This window comes from Heterodontus francisci, chromosome 4 (genome assembly GCF_036365525.1).
Source record: "Heterodontus francisci isolate sHetFra1 chromosome 4, sHetFra1.hap1, whole genome shotgun sequence".
Lineage (NCBI taxonomy): Eukaryota > Metazoa > Chordata > Chondrichthyes > Heterodontiformes > Heterodontidae > Heterodontus > Heterodontus francisci.
In genome coordinates this window covers 11,530,998-11,553,367 of record NC_090374.1, presented here as the reverse complement: position 1 = coordinate 11,553,367, position 22,370 = coordinate 11,530,998, and the positions used below count along the sequence as shown (strand labels likewise).

The following is a 22,370-nucleotide window of genomic DNA, read 5'->3' as shown; positions in this document are numbered from 1 at the left end:
TGACCGTATCGGTGCCGTTTCCTGCTCCCACCCGGAACTGGAAAACTTCATCAACTTTGCTTCCAATTTCCACCCTTCTCTCACCTTTACGTAGTCCATCTCTGACACTTCCCTTCCTCGACTTCTCTGTCTCTATCTCTGGGGATAGGCTGTCTACTAAAATTCATTATAAGCCCACCGACTCCCACAGCTGCCTCGACTATTCTTCACACCCTGCCTCCTGTAAGGACTCCCTTCCATTCTCCCAGTTTCTCCGTCTCCGACGCATCTGCTCTGATGATGCAACCTTCCATAACGGCGCTTCTGATATTTTTTCCTTTTTCCTTAACTGATGATTTCCCCCCCACTGTGGTTGACAGGGCCTTCAACCGTGTTAGGCCCATTTCCCGCACTTCTGTCCTCACGCCTTCCCCTCCCTCCCTCCCAGTACCACGACAGGGTTTCCCTTGTCCCCACTTTCCATCCTACCAGCCTCCACTTTACTTTCATTTTTAGTTATTTTTTCTTCCTTTTTTTTTTTGCATTCCTTTTTACATTTTTTACAATCTTTTTTTGCATTTATTTCATTTCATCTTAGTTTGTTCAGTTTGCTTACCCACTGTTTCTTTCAGGTTGTTTTTCTTCAGGTTTGCACTTGCTGATGTTCAATATTCAGTATATTCACACCTAATCTGTACTAATGCTTTGTCTTTCAACACACCATTAACATATTGTTTGCCTTTGCTCCGTGACCTTTTGGTCAGCTATGTGGCCTGGTCCAATCTGCACCTTCTCCTTTGTTATCTCTTGCCCAACCCCCACCTCACTTGTTTATAATCTGTGACTTTTCTAATATTTGTCAGTTCCGAAGAAGGGTCACTGACCCGAAACGTTAACTCTGCTTCTCTTTCCACAGATGCTGCCAGACCTGCTGAGTGAATCCAGCATTTCTTGTTTTTGTTCCACAAACAGAGGATCATCCTCTGCCATTTCCACCACGTTCAGCGTGATGCCACCACAAAACTCCCCTCCCCTGTCAGCATTCTGAAGGGATTGTTCCCTCCGCGACACCCTGGTCCACTCCTCCATTACCCCGACACCTTGGCCCCTTCCCACGGCACTTGCCATGCAATCACAGGAGGTGTAATACTTGCCGTTTTATCTCCTCTCACTTCACTATCCAAGGCCCCAAACACTCCTTTCAGGTGATGCACCGATTTACTTGTACTTCTTTCAATTTAGTGTACTGTATTCGCTGCTCACAATGTGGTTTCCTCCACATTGGGGAGACCAAATGCAGACTGGGTGACCACTTTGCGGAATACCTCCGCTCGGTCCGAAAGTATGACCCTGAGCTTCCGGTTGCTTGCCATTTCAACATTCCCCTCTGCTCTCATGCCAACATTTCTGTCTTTGGCCTGTTCCAGTGAACATCAACGCAAGCTTGAGGAGCAGCACCTGATCTTTCGATTAGGCACACTATAGCCTTGCAGACTGAACATTGAGTTCAATAACTTCAGAGCATGACGGACCTTTTTTAAATATTTTGTTTTTTAACCATGTGCCTGCTTTTCATGTAGTCAGAGCTGCTCATTATTCTGCTATTAACAGTCTTTTTGGACTAATGCTTTGTCTTTCACCACAAGCGTTAACACATTCTTTGCCTTTGTTATTTAATCTCTCCTGCCCTATCAAACACCTTCCCCTTTGTTCTCTCCCCCACCCTCCACCCCTTCACTTGCTTAAATCCGAATTATTTTCTAATCTTTGGCAGTTCTGATGAAAGGTCACAGACCTGAAACATTAACTTTGCTTCTGTCTCTACAGATGTTGCCAGACCTGCTGAGTATTTCCAACACTTTTTTTTGTTTCAGATTTCCAGCATCTGCAGTATTTTGCTTTTCTCTCAGTATCGACCCTGTCAGGCTCCTTCATAACCTTGACTGTTCCAATGAGATCACCTCTCATTCTTCTGAACTCGAGAATATAGACCCAATTCACTCAGCCTCTCATCATTGGACACCCCCCTCAGCCCAGGGACCAATCTCGTGAACACCTCCTTACCATCTCCAAGGGAAGTATATCCTTCCTTAAATATGGAGACCACAGTTGCACACAGTATTCCAAGTGTGGTCTCACCAAAGCCCAGTACAATTGTAGCAAGGCTTCTTTAATCTTGTACTCCAATCCCCTTGCAACAAAGGCCTAACCTGGCAGTGTCTTTACTCCCTCGGTTGTCAAGAAAGTGGAAAGGCGAAGAATGAACTTAATATCGGTAAGCAGACAAGATTGAATGGAGATTCGATGCAGGTGTTCAAAATCACAAAGTTTTGATGGAATGGATAGGGGAAAAATGTTCTAGTTGCAGAAGCATCAGTAACCAAATGACACAAATTTAAGGTGATTGGCCAAAGAACTAGTGGGTGGGAGCGGTGATGAGAGATTTTTTTTATGCAGCGAGTAATGTTGTAATCTGGAATGCGCGACCTGGAAAGTGCTGGAAGCAGATTTAGTGGTAACTTTCAGAAGGAAATTGGATAAATACTGGAAGAAGAGAAATTTGCAGAGCTATGGAGAAAGCCAGGGAGAGTGTGAGTAATTGGATAGCTCTTTCAAAGAGCTGACACAATGGGCTGAATGGCCTCCTTCTGTGCTGTGTTATGATCTGAGAGTGTTTCTGATTTTCTTCTTTCTCCATTGTCTTAGCCAATCCATTGCCAAAGATCATAAACAGTTCAGACACACGGACATTCAAAATCATGGGCCTTGAACCCGGAACGACGTACATTGTGGCACTGAGCGCCTACACAAGAGGAGGGGATAGTCCCAGCAGAGCAGTCACAGTGACTACACCAAACAGCTGTAAGTCCTTCCATGAAGAACAGACACTGAGGCCCTATTGGGCCATATTATGGGATCTGAAGTTTTCTCAGATGTGATGTGGTCTGTGCTCATTTTCTGGGATATCTGGCATTGTATGTTTATGGAATATTGTTTTGAGACTCGAGGGTTTGAAGAGAAATAGTTCCACTCTAACATTCCAATTCCCTCCAACCAACGCACTCAGTTAACAAACAAAATGACCAGGGTCACTGAAAGGAAAGAAAGATTTGCAGTTTTATCGCATTTCAGAAACCCGCTTTCAAATTTCATTGCAATTTGCCTAAATAAAATTCACTGGCTGTTAAGTGCTCAGCGTTATCCTGAGGATATGATATATAGGTGTTATATAATACTATTACTTTAATTGAAGATTTGTGCTAGTGATTTTGTAAATGTTATTTTGCTATTCAGTCTTTAGTCAGGATAGGCTGAGCAGAGGTAGCATTAAGTAGGTGGGCCGTTCAGGTTATTTTATATACTATTCTCACAGCCCGTCAGTCTCACTGTAAGATGTGTATCATGAACTTCCTCTCGCTGATCCCACCTGTTAATCTCCACATTAAGACAGAGTTCCTTTCCCTCAAGTTCTTATAGTGATTGATATATTAGTTTTCTGATGTTTGTTTTTCTCCCCCAATCAGCCATTGCACTGATTCTTGGGATTACTTTACCACTGGTGGGAGTTATAACGCTGGGAGTCATGCTCAGCATCTTCTGTTACCAAAAACAAGAATGGTAAGTTCCCTTTCAACGGTCAACCTTTTTAAACAGTGAAGTGGCAATTGCATTTTAATTAAACGCTCTCCCTGCCTTCCTGCAATAAAATCTAAGACTCGTCGCATCATCTTTATCTCTGCTCACATTCGTTCCCAGGGGCTCCCCGAACTCCTGCTGTCGTTCAGTTTTCCCTTCTCTAAGCTTGGTGGCACCTCACCCATGCCTGATTTACCGTATCTGTTCTCTTTTCCATCCTTGCTGGAGCCCCTGGCTGAGGTTTCTCTCAATAGACTTGTACCTGGGCCAGTATTAATGCCCTAGCTGCTGTCGTGGCTGAGTTACTATCACTGGTACCTGAGCCAGGATTGTGTCCTGGCTGAAATCAGACTGAGAATGGGACGGGGCCCTGTTATGGTGTTGGGGTACACTCCTAATGAAATGAGCCAGTGATTTTTACAATATATTTAAAAGTCTGTGAAGACACTGGACTGGGGCTGTGTTGCATCCAGCAATAGGAGAGTGGAGGGTGTGATTCCCAGTACTCTGGTCTGTTCCTTTGATAAAGTCCGCCACAGGAGGTTGGTTAGCAAAATGAAAGCACATGGGATAGGGGGTAATATACTGGCATGGATGAAGGATTGGTTAACAGGCAAAAACAGAGCAGAAATAAATAGGTCATTTTCGTGTTGGCAGGCTCTGACTAGTGGGGTACCGCAGGGATCAGTGCTTGGCCCCAGCTGTTCACAATGCAGATCAATGATTTGGATGTGGGGACCAAATGTAATATTTCCAAGTTTGGGGATGACACAAAACTAGTTGGGAACGTGTGTTGTGAGGAAGATGCAATGCGGCTTTAAGGGGACTTGGACGGACTTAGCGAGTGGGCAAGAAAGTGGCAGATGGAATATAATGTGGAAAAATGTGAGGTTATCCACTTTGGTAAACGGAACAGATGTGCGGAGTATTTCTTAAATGGTAAGAGATTAGAAAGTGTGGATGTACAAAGGGACCTGGGTGTCCTGGTCAATAAGTCACTGAAAGCTAACATGCAGGTGCAGCAAGCAATTAGGAAGGCTAATATGTTAGCCTTTATCGCAAGAGGATTTGAGTACAGGAGTAGTGAAGTCTTGCATCAATTGTATAGAACCTTAGTTAGACCGCACCTGGGGTACTGTGTGCAGTTTTGGTCCCCTTACCATAGGAAGGCTATTATTGCCATAGAGGGAGTGCAACGAAGGTTCACCAGACTTGTTCCCGGGATGGTGGGACTGTCCTGTGAAGAGAGATTGGGGAAACTGGGCCTGTATTCTCTAGAGTTTCAAAGAATGAGAGGTGATCTCATTGAAACCTACAAAATACTTAAAGGGATAGACAGGGTAGATGCAGGTAAGATGTTTACTCTGGTTGGGGTGTCTGGAACCAGGGGAAGCCACTAAGGACTGAGATAAGGAGAAATTTCTTTACTCGGAGGGTTGTGAATCTTTGGAATTCTCTCTCCCAGAGGGCTGTGGAAGCTCAGTCATTGAGTATGTTTAAAGCAGAGATTGACAGATTTCTAAATACCAATGACATAAAGGGATATGAGGATAGTGTGGGGAAAAAGGCATTGAAGTGGATGATCAGCCATGATCATATTGAATGGCAGGGCAGGCTGGATGGGCTGAATCGCTTACTCCTGCTCTTATGATCCTGATCCGGCTGGGAGCAGCGAATACTGGGGAGTAATGGCAGTAAGAGCACTGAGATACTGACTCTGTCCTCCTTCCCATCTTTTCTAGGATCAAAGAGACATTTTATCCTGATATTCCTGATCCAACTAACAGCAAAGTTCTTCAGGATGGAAACTTCCTTCAGGTATGTTCCAGCTAAACACTGGGTAAGGGGAACATTTTGTATGTATTTGTGTAAATATAGTCATGTTTATATCTGTAAATATGTGTGAATATGGAGGGGGTGTATGAGCATGTGTATACGTGTTATATGTGGGTACATACAGGGTGTTTATAAAGTCCTTGTGTAACTTTAAACTTCAGTAACTTTGGAGAAATTGATAGGAGCAAACTGTAAATTAACATACATACAAACTAGGAGCAGAAGTAGGTCATTCGGCCCCTCGAGCCTGCTCTGCCATTCATTAAGATCATGGCTGATCTGTTTGTGTCTCGAATTCCATACTCCCATCTAACCCCGATAACCTTAGATTCTTGTTAGGCAAGGGAATCAATCTACCTCCACCTTAAAAATGTTCAATGACCCCGCCTCCACCACCTTCTGAGGCAGAGTGTTCCAAAGCCACACAAGCCTCAGACAAAAAATTTCTCCTCGTCTCTGTCCTAAGAGGGTGACCCCTAATTTCAAACCTGTGGCCCCTCGTTCTGGACTCACCCACAAAAGGAAACATCCTTTCCACATAATCCACCTTGTCAAGACTGTTCAGGATCTTATATACTTCAATCAAGTCTCATCTAATTCTTCTAAAGTCCAGTGAAAACAAGCCCAGTATGCCCAACCTTTCCTCATAAGACAACCCGCTTATTCCAGGTATGAATCTAGAAAACCTGCTCTGAACCGCCTCCAATGCACTCACTTCCTTCCTTAAATAAAACTGCACACAGTGTTCGAGATGTGGTCTCACCAATGCCCTTTATAACTGAAGCATCGCATCCTTACTTCTATTTTCAATTCCTCTCGTAATAAGGGAGAGCGTTTCATTAGCCTTCTCTATGACTTTCTGTACCTGTATACTAACCTTTTGTGACTCATGCACTAGAACACCTCCCTCTGCACCTTGGAATTCTGTAGTCGTTCTCCGTTAACGTAATACTCTGCTTTTTTAATTCTTCCTTCACATTTTCCCACATTATACTCTAATCACAACCTATTTATATAGGTCTGCAACCTCCTTATGTCCTCTTCACAACATAATTTCCTACCTATCTTTGCGTCATCTGCAAATATAGCTACCATGCCATCGTTCCCCTCATCTAAGCCATTGATGTAAATTGTAAAAAGTTGAGGCCCCAGCAAAGACCCCTGCAGGACTCCACACGCCGCATCCTGCCAATCAGAAACTCTTTGTTTTCTGCCAGTCAGCCAACCACTGTCTTCAACTTAAACAAGGGCAATTACAGAGGTATGATGAAAGAATTGTCTATAGCGGGCTGGGAAGATAGATTACAGGGGGAGTCAGTAGATGAGCAGTGGCAGACTTTTAAGCAGATATTTCATAACACTCAGCCAACATTTATTCCAGTCAGCAGGAAGGACTCGAAGAGAACGATGAATCACCCGTAGATAACAAAGGAAGTTAAGGAGAGTATCAAATCAAAAATTAGGAAATGAGGATGGGCAGCGTGTTGATGTGTCAGTGCGGGAGCACTTTGGGACCAGTGACTACAACTCTATTAGCTTCAAGATAGTTATGGAAAAGGAAAGGACTGGTCCTCAGGTTGAAGTCTTAAATTGGGGGAAGGCTAATTTCGATGGCATCAGACAGGAACTCTCAAAGGTTGAATGGGAGAGGCTGTTACAGGTAAAGGGACGTCTGGCAAGTGGGAGGCTTTTAAAAGTGAGATAGGAAGAGTTCAGGGCCGGCATGTTCCTGTTAGATGGAAGGGCAAGGCTGGCAAGTTTAGGGAACCTTGGTTGACGAGGGATATTGAGGGTCTGGTCAGGACAAAGGAGGAGGCATATGTCAGGTATAGGCAGCTGGGATCCAACGAGTCCCTCGAGGAGTATAGGGGATGTAGGAGTACGCTTAAGACGGAAATTAAGAGGGCGAAAAAAGGCCATGAGATTTCCCTGGCAGATAAGATAAAGGAGAATCCTAAAAGATTCTATTGGTATATTAAGAGTAAAAGGGTAGCTAGGGAGAGAGTAGGTCCCCTTAAGGATCAGTGTGGCAATCTATGTGTGGAACCACGGGAAATGGGTGAGGTCTTAAATGAATATTTTTCGTCCGTATTTACCATGGAGAAGGTCATGGAAGCAAGTGAGTTCAAGGGAGGGAACACCGATATCCTGGAGCATATCAACATTACAAAGGAGGAAGTGTTGGAGGTCTTGAAGTGCATTTAGGTGGATAAATCTCCAGGGCCTGACCAGGTGTATCCGAGGATGCTCTGGGTGGCAAGGGAGGAGATTGCTGGGGCCCTGGCAGAGATTTTTGTATCATCGTTAGCCACAGGTGAGGTACCGGAATACTGGAGGATAGCTAATGTTGTGCCTTTATTTAAGAAGGGCAGCAGGGATAAGCCAGGGAACTACAGGCCGGTGAGCCTTACATCATTGCCGGGAAAGTTATTGGAAGGGATTCTGAGAGACAGGGTTTATATGCATCTGGAAAGGCATGGTCTGATTAGGGTTTGTCAGCATGGCTTTGTGCATGGGAAATCATGTCTCACAAATTTGATTGAGTTTTTCGAGGAGGTGACCAAGAGGATTGACGAGGGCAGGACGATGGATGTTGTTGACATGGACTTCAGCAAGGCCTTTGACAAGGTCCCGCATGGTAGGCTGGTCCAGAAGGTTCGAACACATGGGATCCACGGTGAGCTAGCAAATTGGATACAAAATTGGCTTAGTGACAGGAGGCAGAGGGTGGTAGTGGAGGGTTGTTTTTCAAATTGGAGGTCGGTGACCAGTGGTGTGCTGCAGGGATCAGTGCTGGGTCGTCTGTTGTTTGTCATATATATTAATGACTTGGACGTGAATGTGATGAGCATGATTAGTAAGTTTGCAGATGACACCAAAATTGGTGGTATAGTGGATAGTGAAGAAGGTTGTCTAAGGTTACAATAGGATATAGATCAACTGGAAAAGTGGGCAAGGGATTGGCAAATGGAATTTAACGCAGACAAGTGTGAAGTGATGCATTTTGGGAAGTTAAACCAGGGCAGGACATATAGAGTGAATGGCAGGGCCCTGGGTGTTGTTGAGCAGAGAGACCTTGGGGTGCAAGTACATAGTTCCCTGAAAGTGGCAACACAGGTAGACAGGGCGGTGAAGAAGGCGTATGGCATGCTTGCCTTCATCGGCCGAGGCACTGAATACAAGAGTTGGGACATCATGTTACAGTTGTACATGACATTGGTTAGGCCGCATTTGGAGTACTGTGTGCAGCTCTGGTTGCCGCACTACAGGAAAGATGTGATTAAGCTAGAGAGGGTGCAGAAAAGATTCACAAGGATGTTGCCTGGTTTGGAGGGCTTGAGTTAGAAAGAGAGATTGGATAGGCTTGGTCTGTTTTCCCTGGAGCGAAGGAGGCTGAGAGGGGACATGTTAGAGGTATATAAAATTATGAGAGGCATAGATAGGGTAGATAGTCAGAGTCTGTTTCCCGTGGTAGTGTTTATGTTTAGAGATACAGCACTGAAACAGGCCCTTCGGCCCACCGAGTCTGTGCTGACCATCAACCACCCATTTATACTAATCCTACACTAATCCCATATTCCTACCACATCCCCACTTGTCCCTATATTTCCCTACCACCTACCTATACTAGGGGCAATTTATAATGGCCAATTTACCTACCAACCTGCAAGTCTTTTGGCTTGTGGGAGGAAACCGGAGCACCCGGAGGAAACCCACGCAGACACAGGGAGAACTTGCAAACCCCACACGGGCAGTACCCAGAATTGAACCCGGGTCGCTGGAGCTGTGAGGCTGCAGTGCTAACCACTGTGCCGCAGTGGTGACTAAAGCTAGAGGGCATAGATTTAAGGTGAGAGGGAGGAGGTTTAAAGGGGATCACGGGTAAATTTGTCACAAAAAGAATAGTGGGTATCTGGAATGAGCTGCCTGAGGAGGTGGTGGAGGCAGGAACAGTAGTGACAGTTAAGAGGCATCTGGACAGGTACTTGAATGAGCAAGGCATAGAGGGATATGGAATTAATGCAGGCAGGTGGGATTAGTATAGATAGGCATTATGGTCGGCAAGGACGTGGTAGGCCAAAGGGCCTGTTTCTATGCTGTACGACTATGACTCTAAAAACAAAGGCGTATAAAGCGGCGAAAGCTAGTGGTAGGCCAGAGGATTTGGAACTTTTTAGAAACCAGCAGCGGATGACTAAAAAACTAATGAAGAGGGAGAAAATTGATTGACAGTAAATTGGCAAGAAATATAAAAACAAACATTAAGAGCTTCTATGGGTATATAAAAAGGAAGAGAGTAGCTAAAGTAAGTGTGGGATCCTTAGAGGATGAGACTGGGGAATTAATAACAGGGAACAGGGAAATAGCAGATAATTTAAACCAATATTTTGCATCAGTCTTCACAGTGGAGGGCACTAGAAACAACCAACAGTAATAGATGAGCAAGGTGTAAATGGGAGGGAAGAACTTGTAACAATCTCCATCACGAGGGAAAAGGTGCTGGACAAACTGATGGGACTAAAGACAGACAAGTCGCCAGGACCTGATGGCCTGCATCCAAGGGTTTTAAAAGAAGTGGCTACAGAGATAGTAGAGGCTCACCGGACTCCGGTAGGGTACCAGTGGATTGGAAAACCGCTATTGTGATGTCCCTATTCAAGAAAGGAGGGAGACAGAAAGTAGGAAACTATAGACCAGTCAGCTTAACATCTGTCATTGGGAAAATGCTAGAGTCCATTATCAAGGAAGAAATAGCAGGACATTTAGAAAAACATAATGCAATCAAACAGAGTCAACATGGTTTTCTGAAAAGGAAATCATGTTTGACAAGTTTGTTACAGTTCTTTGACGATATAAGAAACAGAGTGGATAAAGGGGAACCGGTAGATGATGTGTATTTGGATTTTCAGAAAGCGTTCGATAAGGTGCCACGTAAAAGGTTATTGCATAAAATAGGAGCTCAAGGTATTGGGGGTAATGTGTCGGCATGGATTGAGGATTGGCTAACACACAGAAGGCAGAGAGTCGGCATCAATGGGTCTTTATCAGGTTGGAAAGCTGTAGCTAGTAGGTTGCCACAAGGATCGGTCCTAGGGCCTCAACTATTTATATTAATGACTTGGAGGAAGGGACAGAGTGTAGAGTATCCAAATTTGCTGATGATACAGAAATAGGTGGGAAGGCATGTTGTGATGAGGACACAAAGAATCTAGTGAGTGGGCAAAAACTTGGCAGACGGAGTTCAATGTGGGAAAGTGTGAGGTCATCCACTTTGATGGGAAGAATAAAAAGGCAGATTATTATTTAGATGGAAAAAGACTACAAACTACTGCAATACAGAGGGATCTGGGTGTTCTTTTACATGAAACACAAAAATGTCAGCATACAGGTGCAACAGATAATTAGGAAGGCAAATGGAATTTTGGCCTTTATTGCCAGGGGATTAGAGTTTAAAAATAGGGAAATCTTATTACAACTGTACAGAGTGTTGGTGAGGCCACACCTGGAGTACTGTGTACAGTTTTGGTCCCTGTATTTAAGGAAGGATATACTGGCATTGGAGGCAGTTCAGAAAAGGTTCACTAGGCTGATTCCTGGGATGAAGGGGTGGTCTTCTCAAGAACGGCTAAACAGTTTAGGCCTTTCTTCATTGGAGTTGAGAAGAATGAGAGGTGATCTTATTGAAACATATAAGATTTTAAGGGGGCGTGACAGGGTAGATGTTGAGAATATGTTTCCACTAGTGGAGGAATCTCGAACTAGGGGACATAATTACAGAATAAGGTTGCACACTGAGATGTAAAGGAATTTCTTCTCTGAGGGTGGCAAATCTCTGAAATTCTCTGCCTCAGAGAGTTGTGGAGGCTGGGTCACTAATTGTATTTAAGAAGGAGCGGCGCAGTGGTTAGCACCGCAGCCTCACAGCTCCAGCGACCCAGCTTCGGTCTGGGTACTGCCTGTGCGGAGTTTGCACGTTCTCCCTGTGACCGTGTGGGTTTCTGCCGGGTGCTCCGGTTTCCTCCCACAGCCAAAGACTTGCGGGTTGATAGGTAAATTGGCCATTGTAAATTGCCCCTAGTGTAGGTAGGTGGTATGAAAATGGTGGGAATGTGGTAGGGAGTATGGGATTAATGTAGGATTAGTATAAATGGGTGGTTGTTGGTTGGCACAGACTCGCTGGGCCGAAGGGCGTGTTTTAGTGCTGTATCTCTCTATGACTCCATGACTCTAAGGAGGTAGATAGATTTTTGAAATCTCGGGGAGTTGAAGGTTATGCAGAGCAGGCCCAAAAGAGGAGTTGAGGCCTGGGACAGTTTAGCCACGATCTTATTGTATGGCGGGGTAGGCTCGAGGGGCTGAATGGCCTACTCCTGCTCCTACCTCTTGTGTTCTATCCATGCTAATATGTTACCCCCTACACCATGAGCTCCTACTTTGCACAATAACCTTTTCTGTGGCACCTTGTCAAATGCCTTCTGGAAATCTAAGTACAGTACATCAACAGGCTCCCCTTTATCCACAGCACGTGTCATTCCTTCAAAGAACTCCAATAAATTGGTTAAACATGATTTCCCTTTCACAATATCATGCTGACTATTCCCGATTACCTTGAGTTTTTCTAAGTGCCCAGTTATAGCCTCCTTAATGATCGATTCGAACACCTTCCCCACGATAGACGTCAAGTGCCCAGTTATAGCCTCCTTAATGATCGATTCGAACACCTTCCCCACGATAGACGTCAAGCTAACTGGCCTATTGTTACCTGTTTTCTGTCTCCCTGCCAACCCCCAGCACCCTTGAATAGAGGAGTTATATTTTCTACTTTCCAGTCTGATGGCACCTTTCCAGAATCCAGCAAATTTTGAAAAATTAATATCAATGCATATACTACCTCATTAGCCATCTCTTTTAAGACCTTAGGATGAAGCCCATGAGGACCCGGGGCCTTATCAGTCCGCAGCTCCATCAGTTTGCTCAGTAACGTTTCCCTGGTGATTGTAATTTCACCAAGTTCCCCTCTTTCTTCCACCTCCTGATTTACAGCTATTACTGTATAGCGAAGACAGAAGCAAAATATTTGTTCATTTCATCTGCCATTTCCTTATTATCTACTATTAACTCTCCATTCTCACTCTCTTGAGGACCAAAATTCACTTTCGTTACTCTCTTCCTTTTTTAAATACCTGTAGAAATTCTTGCTGTTTTTACATTTCTAGCTAGCTTCCTCTCATACACTAATTTCTTTCTCCTGATTAACCTTTTAGTCATTCTCTGCTGCTCTTTATATTATCTGACCTGCCACTCATCTTTGCGCAATTATGTGCTATATACATAGCTACAAGAGCAGGTCGGAGACTTGGAATTCTGTGGTGAGTGACTCAACTCCTGAGTTTCCAAAGCCTGTCCACCATTTAAAAGGTACAAGTCAGGTGTGTGATGGAATTTTTTTTACGCATTCATGGAATCTAGCAGGTGGGCTGTTTGGATTCGGGGAAGTAGCTTTGCCCCTATGGAGAGAGGCTGCGTGTTCCATATCGAGCTAGAGTAACTCTGCCCTATAGCTTTCTCTGTAGCTCAATTTGAAGATTGTTACATGGGGTTGAGTTTCAGCACCTCAGACATCAGCTGACCAGATATAAGCATATAAAACTAGAAAACCCTCAGTTTTTTTTCAATTTTCTCAATCTTTTTTAGGGAGTCAACTCATGCAAAACTCTGGAACCGAAGGATTGTACACCCAATGAGGTCCAGGTTGTGGAAGAGAAACAGATACGAGTGGAGGGTGAGAAGGAAGTTGAGACAGACAATAAACTTGAGGTTGTTCCTGAGGATATCTCTGATACTGAGAACCAGGGTCAAGGTGTCCTATCGTACAGTCCGCACCGCACATCTGCCGAGACCTCGGGGGAGACTAACCCGGCGTTTGAGGCAGTGGCCTCGCCATCCGTATATCCCAGTGAAGTAACATACACAAGTATACGGGGTCCTGGATATCAGCAACAAGAAGCACCAGGGGCCAGTCCAATGGAGGATGTAATGGAGGTGATTATCAAGTCAGGCTATCAACCTCAGATCCATGCAGCCACCAATTCTGTGCCAGGCAGAGATAAGACCGAGGTAGAGGAGCTAACGCATCATGCCAACGGCTATCAGCCGCAGACCCACCGCAAATCCTATAGCCTAGATTCTGGAGATCTACCACCACCTGAGACTGAATCTGTTGGCAGCCCGACCTCCATCAATTCCCAAGCTTTCCTGATTCCGGAGAAGATGTTGGGAGAGGACCATGACTTCAAACCCAGCAGCAAAATGTGGTCCCTCCCCTTCTTCAATTCCAGAATGTCTTCAGACTCATTTGGTAACTCCAACAACAGCTGAAGAGAGTCTTGGGGAAAGGGTAGGTTTGGATGTGGATGGACCTGGGTCCAATCCTTTGCCATTAGTTTTTGTCTAATTTTTTGCTCAGTGAGAATCCTCTGCCACCCAGAACACACGGTCACCACAGTGACTCCAGGTGGGACAGCCTGCTTGAGTCTGACTCCTAGAAAGGGAAAGCAGCTTGTTTTATCTTTACTATATTAATTTCTTCTCAAAGTTCTGCGGCTTGAAAGCACATGGAAGGATGAGTTTCTAATTAGGAGAAAATTTGTAGCTACAGTAAACCTGACTGAGCCATAGCAGTCACAGCCCTAAGGAGAATGGAGTGTGAGCGCTGCTGCCACACACTGTATATGCTATTGCCAGAACCAGCTCGAGGGGCTGAAAGGCTTATTCCTTGTTCCCACATTGGTCTGTCATCTTGTGCACGGGCTGCAGTTACATTATTATATCTTTTATAAAATGTGACATTGAGGACTTGAATGGGCCTTGGGCAGAATTGATGCAGGTATGTAACGTAGTTCCATTTCTGGAATGCGACTACCTGATGCTGAGTATCTTTTGGCTGGTTTCCTGAGGGATTCTGGTTCAAGGCTCCGGATACACTCCGGTTTCAGCTCCCGCGGAAGATTAATGATTTTGGATGGAGTCTGTTGGAAATGAGGCCAATTGGAAATGTGGCCCTTTTGTTCCCATTTCAGACTTGTGCGAAAATGACAGGACAGGTCTCTGTCTCATTACAGCTCTGGTCACCTTGTGGATCTTTTACAACAGGTCTGCCTTAAATATTGTTTTTTTTTGCTCCAAATTGATTTGGTGTGTTGATCAATGGGAAGTTGGGAAAAAAATTCACCTGAGTTCCCTGTGTTCACTACCTCACAGATTTCCTTCCCTAGGCTGCTGAACCCCAGGCTGCTGAACTCCATGCCTCTCCTTCCCCAGGCAGCTGAACCCCATGGCCCTCCTTTACCAGACAGCCCAGCCCACTGCAGTAAGAGGGTGATCAAATGAAGCCCAATGCTCTGGGCACATATGTGGGTTTTATTTAAATAAAACCCTCATGGGGGATAAACCCGCACAGGCACACCCTCTCAAAATGGAGGGAGGGACAGAGCCATTTCTTTATAAACGTTCTGTTTTGCGGTTGTTTGCAGCACATGCTCTTGTACTGAATGTGCACAAACTTGAACACAACATGAACATCCTGCTGAATGAGCCGGAATATCGGACGATGCAATTACGTTAATTCTACCTGCATTGTGCTTTATCAAAATCAAATGCTTCACTTACAATGAATTGCTTTGAAGTGTTGTGACTGTTACTTCGGTAAAACTTAGCATGAGCTGGTTGCGAGGATTGTTTGTTTGGCTCTGTTTAAATTTCTCTGGTTATGATGCACAACCATAAACAGGCCAGGGGGTGAATTGTGGCTTGTGTTCACAGTCCGAGGTCAGGCTGTGATCTGAAAATCTGTGATGTTGTACAGAACTATTCATTCAGCTCTACTGTCTCAAAGCTTCAAGCCTCAGATTTCACCACCTGCTTTTTCTGAGGGCTGGGGGAACTTAGAGTTCATAGTTTGAAAGGGAAGGGAGAAAACAAACTGGAAGAACTCAATTGTCGAGTGCGGAACCCCAGCTGATGTAAATACTTGTGTAAACATGTTGGCTTGGAAGTAGTGCGATTCTAGTAACACTGTGTGGGGAGCCACTGGGAATGCCACGCCAAGGAGACATTCAGCATTCTGCAGCACATTCTGTAAAACACGAGTGGTTATCGAGAATGGGGTTATTCCTCCTGTGATCTAAACACAGGGTCTCTGTTTATTAAGTCAGTTTGGAACTTGCTTTAAGAAATGTATTTGATTGTCTGTTTGTTCATTCAACTAGCCTGGTACACAGTAATTGCTGGCATACATATATATTATATTACTCAAATGACAAACAACCTGCAATGTATTTACCCTTTTCTCCAGCTGGGCGGGGAGGAGAGGCAGAGGAAGAATGCAGTTCCTGTACCTCCAGCAGTGTAGCTGCTCTCTAGTCACAGGATAATGAGGGCAACTCCACTGCCAGCAATCCGCTCATCCACAGTCAGAGTTGGCAGCTTGCCATGAGCGTGGGCCCCTCCTGTTACTCCTGTGCTGGATGTGGAGAGAGCTATTAGCCCACTGCCGCACTGTAAAGACATAGAATCATAGAATCATGGAATCATAGAAAGTTTATGGCACAGAAAGAGGCCACTTGACCCATCGTGTCTGCGCCGACCAGGAAAAGAGGCACCCCGCCACCTTCGCAGCTTCCATTGCAAGCAGTAAGGATGGCAATTGAGCTGCAAGACCAGGGCAATGTTTCCTCACCTGTCTGCTGTTTAATATCAGACAGCTGGAGTACCGATACAATAACTTTTCATCTGTAGAAACTGGTACCAAGTATTACAAAAACACACAACAGAGTACAGATCTCTGATGGGAAACATGCCAACACTTGCTTCACACGAGCACAGATACGTCTGCTTGCACACACACATTCATCTGTGTACGCATACATCATCCACACAGATATACATATTACTCTCAGAATGGAGAGAGAAGGACCGAGCCATTTCAATGTAAATATTCTTGATAGTAGCTCCAACACAAGTGAAGTTCATTGTCCTCAAAAGTTTCGAAGTCTTAACATTCCTGTCAGTGAACAGGCTTGTATCTTGCTCTTTTGTTATACATGTGTTAACCCATTTATTGTAAAGGAATGTCATATGCTCGCATCACTGACAGTAATTATTAGGCTACAGTTTATTTTATTGGAGTGTGCAGGTATGCATGCTGTTATAATTGTGTCACGAGTAAATCAGAATTTTAATAATTAAGTTGATGGAATGTAATCTCAGAGAAGTATGGACAAGAAACTGATCCTGAATAATTTGTGTAAAAACCCTCCCTCTCTCGCCCTGCAAACCCACCTTTCAGGCCATGTACTGTATAGAGACACTCCCTCCCCTCTTTCAGCCACCTGTGCAACACAGAAAATCCACCATCCCCTAGGTTCCATATAGCAGAGGAACCCATCCTCCTAAGGTTACAATACTCCCTTCAAGACCGTGTACAGTACAGGAACCTGTTCTCCTTACTGTGCTTACTGTCACCCCCCCCCCCCCCCCCCCCCCCCCCCAGATTTGATGCAATACTAATTGGAGAGATATGACAGTCAGTTAAGAGCAGGGTTGTCAGCTGTCTTGTTTGCCCAAGTGTTGCTTTGTTGTGTAAGCTATTTTGTTTTGTGTAAAGAGTCTTTCTTCCCATTAACTCTCTCCATCCTCTTTCCCTGCTAGAATATTCCATGCTCTGCATTCCTGCTTGTTGCAACCTTGTAAGAGCTGCAACATGCAATTCTCGGTAATGCCTGGCTACCCGACCCAGACCCGACGACGTGTCGGGTTCGGGTCGGGTCTACATTTCAAGTCCAGCATTCGGGATCGGGTTGGGCTGGACAGTGCTGCCTCCGGGAAGTCACAGGATCAGGCTTACACATGATTCCCCACAACTGCAGCTGCAGGAAGAGCCTGCTGCCGGAACGGATGAACGTTATTCGGGTTGACGTGAAAAGAAATTCAAAGGGCTCGGGTCGGGTTCGGGTTGGCTGTGGCTGGGTCGGGTTTTAATTTTATACCCGAGCCAGGCTTTAATTTTCAGTCTCCATTTTGCATTCACAGATGCATTTAAGGGGAAACTAGGTACGTGTATGAAGGAGAAAGGAACAGAAGGGGTGGGAGGAGACTTGTGTAGAGCATAAACTCTGGCATAGACCAGTTGGGCCGAGTGTCTGTTTCTGTGCTGTAAGTTCTTTCCCATATTCACCAAAGGCAAGCCTGAGTTTGGGACCCCAGACCACTCTGGATTGTAGTTTGTTGTGCTATCAAAGTTTGCTGTATTGGTTTCATTGTGTTACTGATAGCCACGCGATGGCAGTGATATTGTGAGACCACATAATGCACAATTGTGCTGCTGAGACCGAGCTGTGTTTAAGGTGGGCTGTCCCTTTAAAGTGACAATATCTCATCCTAAAGCCAATCAGTTTATTTGCTGTTTGAAGATCGGAAAATACTTATAAATTTCTTGCTCCGCATCAGGAAAAAGCAACATAAAATTGGCTTTTAAAAAACTATATAGCTGCTTCAAACACTTAGAAGTGTGATGCTGCCCAACCTTTCAGCTGGATGTGCAAAATGGGTAAATACTTTTTTTATATCTGGAATCCGAGCACAATACTCCCAATATTGACAGCACTTCCAGTATTCTACAGGGAGAACATCATCTATAAGCATATATTTGAAAGAGAAAAGTGATTGATTTATAAGACAAAGAAATGCAGGGATATACAGGAAAACTCTGGTGTTGATCTGGGACTGCTGAGAGAATATTCAAGGCTAAGCACTTATCCACTATTGCAATAGGCCTCTGGACCTGCTCTTGATCTTTTCGTTGAAAACTGTCGGTGAGACGTTGGTCATCTTAATTTCTCTGCCTCCCTCACTCACTCTAACCTGTTCCCCTCTGAACTTGAGGCATTCCATTCCCTCAGGTCGAACCCCAACACCGTCATCAAACCTGCAGACAAGGGTGGTGCTGTTGCATGGCGTACCGACCTCTACCTTGTAGAGGCTCAGCGCCAACTTTCAGACACGTCGTCCTATTTCCCCCGGACCATGACCTCACCACTGAACATCAAGCGACTGTCCACAGGACTGTCACTGACCTCATCTCCTCTGGAGATCTTCCCTCTACAGCTTCCAACCTCACAGTCCCACAACCCCGGACAGCCTGCTTCTACCTCCTTCCCAAAACCCACAAACGGGACTGTCCCGGCAGACCCATCATTTCAGCCTGCTCCTGCCCCACTGAACTTATTTCTTCGTATCTTCACTCTATCTTTTCTCCGCTAGTCCAGTCTCTTCCCACCTACATCCGTGTCTCTTCTGACGCCCTATGTCATTTTGACAATTTCCAGTTTCCCGGCCCTAACCGCCTCCTCTTCACTATGGGCGTCCAATCTCTCTACACCTCCATCCCCCACCAGGATGGTTTGAGGGCTTTCTGCTTCTTCCTTGAACAGAGGCCCAACCAGTCCCCATCCACCATAACCACCTCCGCCTGGCTGAACTTGTTCTCACATTGAACAACTTCTCCTTCAACTCCACTCACTTTCTTCAAGTGAAAGGTGTTGCTGTGGGTACCTGCATGGGTCTTAGTTATGCCTGTCTTTTTGTGGGATATGCCGAGCATTGCTTGTTCCAGTCCTACTCATGCCCCCTCCCCCAACTCTTTTTCTGGTACATTGATGACTGTAATGGTGTCATTTCCTGCTCCCACCCCAAACTGGAAAACTTTATCAACTTTGCTTCTAATTTTCACCCTTCTCTCACCTTCACATGGTCCATCTCCGACACTTCCCTTCCTCGATCTCTCTGTCTCCATCTCTGGGGATAGGATGTCTACTAATATCCATTATAAGCCCACTGACTCCCACAGCTACCGCGACTGTACTTCTTTACACCCTACCTCCTGCAAGGACTCCATTCCTTTCTCCCAGTTTCTCCGTCACCGATGCATCTGCTCTGATGATGCTAACTTCCATGACAGTGCTTCTGATATTTTTTCATTTTTCCTCAACCGAGGATTTCCCCCCATTGTGGTTGGCAGAACCCTCAACTGTGTCCGGCCCATTTCCCGCACCTCTACCCTCACCCCTTCCCCTCCCTCCCAGAACTGCGACAGGGTTCCCCTTATCCTCACTTTCCACCCCATCATCCTCTGCCATTTCCGCCACCTCCAGCATGATGCTCGACCAAACGCATCTTCCCCTCCCCCTGTCAGCATTCCGAAGGGATCGTTCCCTTCGCGACACCCTGGTCCACTCCTCCATTACTCCCACCACCTCGTCCCCTTCCCACGGCACCTTCCCCTGCAATTGCAGGTGTAATACCTGCCCATTTACCTCCTCTCTCCTCACTATCCCAGGCCCCAAACACTCCTTTCAGGTGAAGCAGCGATTTGCTTGTACTACTTTCAGTGTAGTATACTATATTTGCTGCTCACATTGTGGTCTCCTCTACATTGGGGAGACCAAGCGCAGACTGGGTGACCGCTTTGCGGAACACCTCCGCTCAGTCTGAAAGCATAACACTGAGTTTCCGGTTGCTTGCCATTTCAACACTCCCCCCTGCTCTCATGCTCACATCTGTGTCCTGGGATTGCTGCAGTGAGCATCAACACAAGCTCGAGGAACAGCATCTCATTTACCGATCAGGCACACTACAGCCTGCCGGACAAAACATTGAGTTCAATAATTTCAGAGCATGACAGGTCCCCCATTTTACTTTTAGTTATTTTTTCTTTGCTTTTTTTGTGTTTATTTTATCTTAGTTTGTTCAGTTTGCCTACCCACTGTTTTTTTTCACGTTTGTACTTCTGTTTTCAGTCTGTTAACACACAGTGGCGCAGTGGTTAGCACCGCAGCCTCACAGCTCCAGCGACCCGGGTTCAATTCTGGGTCCTACCTGTGTGGAGTTTGCAAGTTCTCCCTGTGTCTGCGTGGGTTTCCTCCGGGTGCTCCGGTTTCCTCCCACATGCCAAAGACTTGCAGGTTGATAGGTACATTGGCCATTAGCAATTGCCCCTAGTATAGGTAGGTGGTAGGGAAATATGGGGATGTGGTAGGAATGTAGAATTAGTGTAGGATTAGTATAAATGGGTGGTTGATGGTCGGCACAGACTCGGTGGGCTGAAGGGCCTGTTTCAGTGCTGTATCTCTAAAACTATCTGTACTAATGCTTTGTCTTTCAACACGCCATTAATATATTGTTTGCTTTTGCTTCACGACCACTTGGTCGGTTATTCTCTGTGACCTTGTCCTATCTACACCTCCTTTGTTATCTCTTGCCCCACCCCCGTTTTACTTGCTTAAAACCTTTCACATTGCTGAAGGGTCACTAACCCGAAATGTTAACTCTGCTCTCTCCACAGATGCTGCCAGACCTGCTGAGTATTTCCAGCATTTCTTGTTTTTATTGCAATAGGAGTGGTGACCATTCTAAAATGGGTCAGTCCTCTTAAAATGACAAACTAAAATTCATCTGCTAATCTTTGCCAGTTAATGTTTGCACAGCATAATCTGAAGGCTGCGTTCTTTAGTTATTTCCATCGCTTTTTGTCTGCTTTGACTTGTCTATCTGCAATGAAAATATGCAGTATCAGTCTGACCCTTGTATGAAGGCAATGCGCAGGAGTCAGTGAAATGAATCGCCTACACTGCATTCTGCCTAGCCCAGGGTGTACTAGAACTAGTTGTGCACAAGATTGTCAGAGAGAAACGCCGTGTGAAGGCAACACTTCAGTGGCCTTTGTAAATCTCGGCCAAGGCCCAAAAAGGAAATACGTTTCTTCCTCCTCCGGTCGTCAAGCTACAGACCTGGGTACAGATCACTCCTCTGATACTTAACCCAGTAGCCATTCTTCATATGTTGGCCCTGACCCTGAGTGTCAGCAGGGGATTTGACCATGTTGCCTGAATCACATTACACTACAATTTAGGCTTAAAGTCAGAAATTCTTGCATTTACTGTGGAATCTTTTTGTATAAAAGATTCAATTATTGCCATTTTTTAATATATATATATATATATATAAATATATCTGTTCAACACTCTATCTCCAATTGTCTGCATTGAGTCTTTTTTTGAAGATGTAAAGTACATATAAGAAAAATAATGTTCTAGTGCAGCTATTCACAATGACAGTCCTTTGTAATGTATTGTCATACATCGTGCAGTGATGGTTCTTTGTAATTCAATGACCACATGCCACACTTTGACAAGGGCACGCACTTGACTGAAGGTTGAGGAGGACTCATCGGGATAAGAAACACATGAAGACTGATTTCTGAGTAATGCCAACTGACGTATATTTTAACCAAAGAAACAGCCATTCAATGGCAGTACAAGTGATTGCTTTAACTTCTGCAGATAACTGATGCCTTGTGCAGACAGGCACAAGGACACTAGAGGAGTATTGAAAGCGAAGGGGGCTACTAAAAAAAGTAATTAGGAGAGCGAAGAGGGGACATGAGAAAACACTGGCGGGCATAATAAAGGAAAAATCTAAGGCGTTTTATAAGTATATTAAGGGCAAGAGCATAACCAGGGCAAGAGTGGAGCCCATTAGGGACAAAAGTGGCAATCTGTGTTTGGAGCCAGAGGACATAGGTGAGGTTTTAAATGATGACTTTGCGTCTGTGTTCACTATGGAGAAGGACAATGTAGGTGTAGAGATCAGGGAGGGGGTTTGTGATATACTTGAACATATTAGCATTGAAAGGGAGGAAGTATTAGCTGTTTTAGCGGGCTTAAAAGTGTTTAAATCCCCAGGCCCAGATGAGATGTATCCCAGGCTGTTATGTGAGGCAAGGGAGGAGATTGCAGGGGCTCTGACACATTTTCAAATCCTCTCTGGTCACAGGAGAGGTACCAGAGGACTGGAGGACAAGC

General features: G+C 45.1%; 1 protein-coding gene across 4 annotated transcripts in view; it reads left to right on the top strand.

Moving 5' to 3' along the window:
- The window catches only part of LOC137368889 (leukemia inhibitory factor receptor-like), a 292,925-nt gene extending 271,402 nt beyond the window's left edge, over positions 1 to 21,523 (top strand). For all 4 annotated transcript variants that reach the window (XM_068029136.1, XM_068029137.1, XM_068029138.1 and 1 more), the window contains 4 exons: positions 2,686 to 2,841; positions 3,504 to 3,597; positions 5,358 to 5,433; positions 13,147 to 21,523. In XM_068029136.1, the coding sequence (XP_067885237.1) occupies positions 2,686 to 2,841; positions 3,504 to 3,597; positions 5,358 to 5,433; positions 13,147 to 13,830 (1,010 nt within the window). In that variant the 3' untranslated portion in view covers positions 13,831 to 21,523. The remainder of the gene's footprint in view (positions 1 to 2,685; positions 2,842 to 3,503; positions 3,598 to 5,357; positions 5,434 to 13,146) is intronic.
- Positions 21,524 to 22,370: the final 847 nt, after the last annotated feature.